Source organism: Bombus flavifrons, unplaced genomic scaffold (genome assembly GCF_040668555.2).
Source record: "Bombus flavifrons isolate JBK064 unplaced genomic scaffold, iyBomFlav1_principal scaffold0020, whole genome shotgun sequence".
Classification (NCBI taxonomy): domain Eukaryota; kingdom Metazoa; phylum Arthropoda; class Insecta; order Hymenoptera; family Apidae; genus Bombus; species Bombus flavifrons.
This window is the reverse complement of record NW_027184765.1, coordinates 374741-384313: the sequence shown is the minus strand read 5'-3', so window position 1 is coordinate 384313 and position 9573 is coordinate 374741. Positions and strand designations below refer to the sequence as shown.

The 9573-nt window shown below is 40.8% G+C and overlaps 1 protein-coding gene across 1 annotated transcript; it reads left to right on the top strand.

The window, feature by feature from the left end:
* Nucleotides 1-5605: 5605 nt before the first annotated feature.
* On the top strand, nucleotides 5606-6737 carry LOC138189232 (E3 ubiquitin-protein ligase XIAP-like). The gene is made up of 3 exons (XM_069131364.1): nucleotides 5606-6259; nucleotides 6329-6554; nucleotides 6631-6737. Exons 1-3 carry the CDS (start codon nucleotides 5606-5608, stop codon nucleotides 6735-6737), a joined length of 987 nt encoding a protein of 328 aa, XP_068987465.1.
* The last annotated feature ends 2836 nt before the right edge of the window (nucleotides 6738-9573 follow it).

Genomic DNA, 9573 nt, shown 5'->3' with positions numbered 1-9573 from the left:
TTGATTTCCTCAAAATCTAATATAATTTATCGAAATATAATTTTCCTAATCAAAATAATATATATGTCGGAGATGAAAGGAAATCGGAGGCTTCCCTTTGGAACTTCGGGAAAATCCCTTAACACCGTAATCTAGACTCTATTATAGGCGTAATTAAACAATTGTCGTCATTCGATCCGCTTGTATTTGTTCTAGATTTGTGATAATGAGCTTGGGCTCGAGGCGACAACCAGTCGCCGAACGTAGCCACGGTCACGGGATGGACGCTTTGTCTAACAAATGTATGAAGTAATTCTATAGCTCTCCTTAAAAGAAATATTTGTGACGGCACGCGACAGTAATCATTCCAACGGCTTCTGTCCCGTGGCACGCCACACGCAGACCCTATTCTTCGAGTAAGATGATTGGCAGATGTCGATGCGTCTTCGCAGTACATGTTCGGCTAGCCTGAGGGCCCGTTATAAATCTTAAGGTTTAGTTGGCTAAAGTCCTTCAGACAGACAAAAAATCTTTGTGCCAGCTACGGGAAGATAGCAGAGACCTATTTTTCAACGAATGGCGTCTCCCACTAGCAACTTTCCCTCGAGGGCGGCAAGCATCTTTTTCTAACCACCGATATGGAGATTGACCAATTAGCAGCAACGCCAATTTCCATCACCTTCTAAACGAAGGCTATCCTCGACGAATCCAAGGATATGTTAGACACACCACATCATAGTTTTCCTCTGCAGCATCATCGCGACGGAAAGTCATTCTCTCTTGAGGCCGTATTAGCGAGTTACTTAGCGTCTGTATGCTCGGTCGATATTCTACGTTTTAACAAAGCTCATTATCACAAATCTGGAACAAATGCAATCGGATCGAATGATGACAATTGTTTAATTATGATTATGATAGACTCTAGATTACGGTGTTAAGGGATTTTCCCGGAGCTCCAAAGGGAAGGCTCCGATGTCCTTTCATCTCCGACATATAATTATTTTAATTTCTGGATTTTACCTGCTTATTCGATTTACTAGTTGGTTTTATTTAATAATTTGTTTTGCATTTGCATATCCCATGTTCGCTAATTAATTGTAGTATATTTTCCTGTCGTCGGATATAATTGTTCTGGTTCCAGATTGATTGTTAGTTGGTATAGGTTATGCTATACTCTTGATATTTACTACTTCGTTAGAGTATATATTTCGATTTTATTATTTGTTATTTACCCTCATACGCTAATTCTATACATATAATTACGTTTAATTAATCTTTTATTAAAGATTTTCCATTTTCGTTGTACCGTGCGTTTGTTTCGGGTGTTCGAATTGTTTCGTTGTTTGTATATTGTGACTTTCTGTTTTTCGTTACCGCACGTGCGGAGTGCGGGACGTAACAATAGCATTTTACGTCGTAACGGGCTTGTTCCGAATTTAAAAAAGGAGTGTACAGCATTCGGCGTGCAAAATGAAAAGGCGTTTAAACGTCGAGATATCTCAAACGGGAACGAAAAAACAGCGTTTCACAGGAATAATCATTGAATGGAAGAAAAGGCGCTCATAAAAGTCGAAATATCTCAAACGGGATGGAAACAACGCATAGTTCTCTTCAAAATAGACGACATCATCTCTACTTGCGAGCTGTTGGACTTGTGACGAAAGTGAAACGAGAGTGCATTAAATTCAGCGCTCACAATGTAGTGAAAAGAGCTCTTAAACGTCGAAATATGACAAACGCGAAGGAAATGACACTTAGTTTTCGTCAAAATCGACGAAATCATCGAGATTTGCTAGCTGTTGGGCTTCTTTCTACGCTGAAACGGTCGGGCATTTCATTAGCAGCGTAAAATGGAGTGAGAGGACTGCTCATTCGTTGAAAAATCTCAAACGGGAGGGAAATGACGGTTAATTTTCGACAATATCAACGATATCTTTGCGATTTGCGAGTTGTTGGGCTTGTGTCGACGGTGAAACTGGGGTGCATTGCATTCCGCGCGTTAGTGGAATGAATTGAGCTCTTAAACGTCAGAATATATCAAACGGGAGGGAAATGACGGTCAGTTTTCGTCAAAATCGTCGAAATCATCGCGATTTGCTAGCTGTTGGACTTGTTACAACTGAGAAAATGGAGTGCATTGCATTCCGCGCGTTAGTGGAATGAAAAGAGCTCTTAAACTTTGCAACATCTCTAACGGGGAGGAAACTACGCATAGTTTTCGTCAAAATCGATGAAATATTCGCGATTTGCTAACTCTTAGGCTTGTTTCGAAGGTGAAAGTGTCGTGCATTTCATTCGGAGCGTAAAATGGTGTGAGAGGAGCGCATGAACGTTGAAATATCTCAAACGGGATGGAAATGACGCATAGTTTTCATCAAAATCGACGAAACCATCGCCCCATGCGAGCTGTTAGGGTTGTGTCAACGGTGAAACTAGAGTGCATTACATTTCGCTCGTAAATAGAGTGCAAAGAGCGCTTAAACTTTGAAATATTTCTATCGGGATGGAAATGACGCATACATTTCTCCAAAACCGACGAAATAATCGCGATTTGCGAGCTGTTTGGCTTGCTTTGACGGTGAGAAGGGCGCGCATTACATTTGGCGGGTACAATGGAGTGAAAAGAACGCCTAAACGTCGAAATATCTCAAACGGGAGGAAAATAACGGATAGTTTTGTCAAAATCGACGAAATCATCGCTACTTGCGAGCTGTTGTCCTTGTGTCGAAGGTGAAAGTGACGTGTATTTCATTCGGAGTGTAAAATAGAGTGAAACGAGTGCTTAATCGTCAAAATATCTCAAACTAGAAGGAAATGACGGGTAGTTTACTTCAAAATCGACGAAATCATCGCGATTTGCTAGCTGTTGGGCTTGTGTCGACCCTGAAACGTGCGTGCATTACATTCGGCCCGAAAAATAGAATGAAAAGATTGCTTAAACGTCGAAATAATTCAAACGGGAAGGAAATATTGGATAGTTTTGTCAAAATCGACGAAATCTAGCTCTACTGCCTAGCTGTTGGGCTTGTTTCGATGCTAAAACGGCCGTGCATTACATTCTGCACCTAAAATGAAGGGAAAGGAGCGCATAAAACTTGAAACATCTTAAACGGGAAAGGAATTACCGTTAATTTTCGACAAAATCGACGAAATCATGGCTAGTTGCGAGCTGTTGGGCTTGTGTCGAAAGTGAAAGTGTCGTGCATTTCATTCAGAGCGTACAATGGATTGAGAGGAGAGCTTATTCGTTAAAATATCTCAAACGGGAGGGAAATGACCGTTAATTTTCAACACTATCGACGAAACCATTGCGATTTGCGAGCTGTTGGGCTTGTTTCAACGGTGAAACTGGAGTGCATTACATTTCGAGCGTAATTAGAGTGAATGAACGTTTGAACGCCGCAATATATCAAACGGGACGGAAATAACACTTAGTTTTCGTCAAAATCGACGAAATCATCGCGATTTGCGAGCTGTTGGGCTTGTTTCGACGGTGAAAGTGTCGTGCATTTTATTCGGAGCGTAAAATGGTGTGAGAGGAGCGCATAAACGTTGGAATACCTCAAACGCGAAGGAAATGACAGTTAATTTTCGACAAAATCGACGAAATCATCGCGGTTTGCGAGCTGTTGGGTTTGCTTTGACGGTGAGAAGGGCGCGCATTACATTCGGCGAGTAAAGTGGAGTGAAAAGAGCGCATAAACGTTTGAATATCTCGAACGGAAGGAAATAGCGGTTAGTTTCCGTCATAATCGACGAAATAATCGCGATTTGCGAACAGTTAGGCTTGCTTCGACGGTAAAAGTGTCGTGCATTTCATTCGGAGCGTAAAATGGAGCGAGAGTAAATATCATCTCGGCTGTGTAAAACAATGGTTAATTCACGCGAAGAGTTGTTACGCGCCAAAAATTCGAACCCTAACCCGACATCAGAAGTGGGATCAGAACCGCTTATAGTGATACAGGAGCAGATGACCCGTATGCGCGAGTTAATTTAGACGATAGCGCTAAAACCGAGGGAGCAGGAACCGAGTGTAAAACCCGAAAAATTTTCGCTACCGCGTTTTAACCCCGAAATCGCGGGTGCCGACCCAGCTGCGTGGTGCGCGACTGTTAGTGTAATTATGGAAAAAAGGCCTCTACAAGACGACGAGTTATATCTCACTATAAGTCGTGCTCTAGAGGGTACAGCAGCACAGTGGCTTATCCAAGTTCCGGTCAGTGGTTTTACTTGGATAAAATTTACGGGACATTTTCTTGCGCGTTATGGTGGCACGGAGACGGCAACCTCAGCGCTAATGAGGATATTCAATGAACCACCACTGAAGGACGAAACCACGGCGGCTTTTGGTAATCGTCTTCACTCCCTTCTGTCGGCGAAATGGGCATATCTAACCAGTGTCGAATTAATTAACGCCGCCGTCCTACTACGGCTGATTTCGCATGACCAGCGTGTCGATCGGATAGCACTCACGAATGACATCCAGATCCGGGGTCAATTCCACAAGGAAATGAGAGCTTTCTCCTACGCGAGAAAGAGACTGGTACCTTCGTCAAATAATCAATCGGCGGAACCGTAAGCTAAACGAACGAACGAAGAACATAGGAGAACTGAGTGTTACGGGAAGATAAAAACGGGGAAGGAGCAGGATATACGAAACCCAAAGGAAAAACGACCAGCTGCATCGTCAAAGGTGACTTGCTTCAAATGCCACGAGGAGGGACATATCGCACCTAATTGTCCGTCATTGCGGAAAAGAAACCACGATTCCATTGACGAACGCCGGATCGACTCCTGCGTAGTGGAAGCTCCGGCTGGTAGATTAAGTCATCTGGGTGAGTCGTATCCATTATACTTTGATTCTGGGGCTGAGTGTTCGTTAATTAAAGAGACTTTAGCCTCGAAATTTTCGGGTAAAAGAATAACAGATATAGTAGTGATGCGGGGGATCGGGAATACTTGTATTAAGAGTACACTTCAGATTTTGTCCACTGTCTGTATTAATGGCCTTACATTGGAGATAATTTTTCATGTCCTTGCTGATGATTACTTAAAATACGATATCATGATTGGTCGCGAGAATTTAAGCCAACGATTCGACGTACATATCACGCAGAATAACCTCGTTATTTGTAAAACAAAGATAATTAACACCTGTGGTAAAGTCGCGGAAGATGCGGTCAACATTAACGAGGTTGACACTGATGTGATCGGTAGCAATAAAGATCGATTAATCTCTGTTCTCGAAAAATTTAAAGAATCATTCTTTACGGGTTTCCCGCGTAATCGCGTAAGTACGGGCCAGTTAGAAATACGGCTAATTGATCACAACGTCGTTGCGCAAAGAAGCCCTTACAGGCTTAGCGAGGAAGAGCGAAGAATAGTACGTGAGAGAATAGCCGAATTAATTAATTTAATTAATTAATGCACCAGCCGTTTTCCAGAGAGCCATTTTCAAAGCCTTAGGCGACCTCGTGAACACCTGATATTCGTAATTTTGTCTCTAATACGTTTCTGTTTGATCGATTGTACACGTATAATATTTCTTAAGTCATTTAAAATTAGTAGATATTTCAATGTCTTTTTCCTTTAAATAGGTTTGATGGCGCAATAAATTACAATTAAAATGGATAAAACGATTCCTACAATCAACTTCCGATATTTCATGGAACATGATGCAGAATCTACAGAAGATGAAGAATTACTGCCTGTTCCTTCAACATTGTCAGATGATTCAAATCCGTCGGTTCATTCAATATCGGCGGTTGAGTTAGCCGTACCTTCAACATCCATGGTACTTCCTGAAATTATGGTTGATATACCACCCTCTGTACCTTCAGCAAGGGTGATTGATTTAACATCACCGATACCGTCGATGTCGACAATGCCACCGATATTCTCGATAGAAATGCCGCCGGTTCCATCCACATCGCGTGACGTTCAAGAATATTATGATGATTTTCGTTTTGAAGCAGCAAGGCGTTCAAGTTTTCGAAATTGGCCTGTATCTTTCATTGACCCTGTCAGTCTTGCAGCTGCAGAATTCTATTATACTGGAAACTTTGATGTCGTTAGATGCTTTGAATGTCAATTGGTGGCAAGTCAGTGGTCAGTGGTTGATATTCCCATGCAAATTCATGAGATGCGTTCTCCAGAGTGCAGATTTATCCGCAATGAACATTGTAATAATGTACCAATCGGAGCAGATCCTGCTAAAGTTCGACGGACAAAACGAAAAAATAGAAATATATCTTGTCCTTATGGTTTACAATATCAGAAGGCATTTGATTTTAATGACCATTAATCCAGATTAAATTCGTTCACAACATGGCCTACATATATGACACAGACAATTGAAGAATTAGCCCATGCAGGCTTCTACTACACCGGAATAAATGATTGCACTACATGTTACCATTGTGGAATTGGTATAGGAAGTTGGAGAGCAGAAGATGATCCATGGGAACAGCACGCAATTTCGTCTCCCAGCTGTTGTTATTTATTAACAGTACGAGGCTGGGAATATGTTAATGAAGTAACAGGCCAGGAGTTATATGAAACTGCTGAAGGTGCAAGTATAAAAACTTATACCCTGAACAATATATATAACATTGTGTATAATGAATAATTGCAATACATACTTATGTACAGTATATTTATTTCAGGCACCAATACAAATTGCAAATGGGAATCCTGAGAGATCCACTAGTGAAAATGATACTAATGAAATGACTCTCGTTGGGAAAATTGGTAAGTGATAAAAATGAAAACACATATTCGTTAATTTGTATGAAATCCGTATACATATAATAAATTCCATTATATATTACATTTAAATACACTGATTACTATTTTAGCTGCTCTGGAGCAAGTAAATCGACAACCAGTCGCCGAACGTAACCGCGGTCACGGGTTTGTATAACAAAGGTATTGCATAATTCTATAGCTGTCCTTAAAAGAAATATTTGTGACGGCACGCGACAGTAAACATTCCAACGGTTTCTGTCCCGTGGCTCGCCACACGCAGACCCTATTCTTCGAGTAAGATGATTGCCAGATGTCGATGAGTCTTCGCAGTACATGTTAGGCTAGCCTGAGGGCCTGATATAAATCTTAAGATTTAGTTGGCTAAAGTCGTTCAGACGGACAAACAGTCTTTGTCCCAGCTACGGGAAGTTAGGAGAGACCTATTTTTCAACGAACGGCGTCTCCCACTAGCAACTTTCCCTCGAGGGCGGCTAGCATCTTTTTCTAACCACCGATATGGAGATTGACCAATTAGCAGCAACGCCAATTTCCCTCACCTACTAATCGAAGGCTATCCTCGACGAATCCAAGGATCTCTTAGACACACCCCATCATAGTTTTCCTCTGCAGCATCATCGCGACGGAAAGTCATTCTCTCGTGAGGCAGTATTAGCGAATAACTTAGTGTCTGTACGCTCGGTGGATATTCTACGTTTTAACAAAGAGTCCGACTTAGATTTTGCGAGCATATTCATCAATCATCCCGTTGACCGCGGATTCGTTATTGAACCTTGGATCATTGTCATTAGTTTCTCGAGTACCTAATTACCACGGTTACTTGTCCAATTCTATAATTATCGTATTTGCACTAGTCAATGTCATGCCCCTAACCCTAATTCTAATGTAAACCCGACATACATATATAACTTGTAATGTATAATTTTTTAATTAAAATGTTAACCATACCTAATCACCTGGTTTGTTAACAGGTTTATTTAGTTATTTTATTTATCCATTTATTTCTTGTATTTGTTAATAAAATATAACATGTATTCTTGCCCTTTTCTCCCAATTATTTCCTCTTCGCCATGATGTCGTATGTTGTTATTTTTATTTTGGATCCATCAGATGAGTTCGCAATTCATTCAGTTTATTAATTAGTTTTATTCAATTATTTTATAAATTTCTCCTTTTTCATGTTGGTTGATTAAAATATATCTTCCTATTGTTCCATTTATTCTCTTTTACTATTATGTGGTACATAATTATTTTAATTTCTGGATTTTACCTGCTTATTCGATTTACTAGTTGGTTTTATTTAATAATTTGTTTTGCATTTGCATATCCCCTGTTCGCTAATTAATTGTAGTATATTTTTCTGTCGTCGGATATAATTGTTCTGGTTCCAGGTTGATTGTTAGTTGGTATAGGTTATGCTATACTCTTTATATTTACTACTTCGTTAGAATATCTATTTCTATTTTATTATTTGTTATTTACCCTCATATGCTAATTCTATATATATAATTACGTTTAATTAATCTTTTATTAAAGTATTTCCATTTTCGTTGTACCGTGCGTTTGTTTCGGGTGTTCGAATTGTCACTCGCGTTGTTTGTATATTGTGACTTTCTGTTTTTCGTTACCGTACGTGCGGAGCGCGGGGCGTGACAATAGCATTTTACGTTGTAACGGGCTTGTTCCGAATTTCAAAAAGGAGTGTACAGCATTCGGCGTGCAAAATGGAATAGCATTACATTTCGCGCGTAAATAGTGTGAAAAGAGCGCTTAAACGTCGAAATATATCAAACGGGAAGGAAATAACTCTTAGTTTTCGCCAAAATCGACCAAATCATCGCGATTTGCGAGCTGTTGCGCTTGTATCAAAGGTGAAAGATGCGTGCATTTCATTCGGCGCGAAAATAGAGTGAAGAGAGCGCCTGTACGTCGAAATATAACAAACGGGAAGGAAATAACACTTAGTTTTCGACAAAGTAGACGAAATCATCGCTCTTTGCGAGCTGCTGGGCTTGTATCGACGGTGAAACGGGCGAGCATTACCTTCCGCACGTAAAATGGAGTGAAAAGAGCGCTGGAACTTCGAAATATCTCAAACGGGATGGAAATGACGCATAGTTTTCGACAATATCGACGTTATCATCGTGATTTGCGAGCTCTTGGGCTGGTTTCGAAGGTGAAACGGGCGTGCATTTCTCTCAGCATGTAAATTCGGGTGAACAGAGCGCATAAACGTCGATATATCTCCAACGGTAAGGAAATGACGCAAAGTTTTCGTCAAAATCGAGGAAATCATCGAGATTAGCGACATGTTGAGCCTGCTTGGACGGTGAAACAGGCGTGCATTACATTCGTCGCGTAAAATGGAGTTAAAGGAGCTCATAAACGTCGAAATATCTCAAACGGGAAGGAAATCACCGTTAATTTTCGACAATTTCAACGAAATCATTCCGATTTGCGAGCTCTTGGGCTGGTTTCAACGGTGAAGCTGGAGTGCATTACATTTAGCGCGTAAATAGAGTCAAAAGAGCGCTTAAACGTTGAAAAATCTATAACGGGATGCAAACAACGCTTAGTTTTCTTCAAAATAAACGAAATCATCGCTGTTTGCGAGCTGTTGGGCTTGTGTCGACGGTGAAACGTGCGTGCATTAAATTCAGCGCGTACAATGTAGTGAAAAGAGCGCTTAAACCTTGTAATATCTTTAACGGGATGGAAATGACGCATAGTTTTCGTCAAAATCGACGAAATCATCGCTATTTGCGAGATGTTATGATTGCGTCGACGGTGAAACGGGCGTGCATTAAATTCAGCGCGTACAATGTAGTG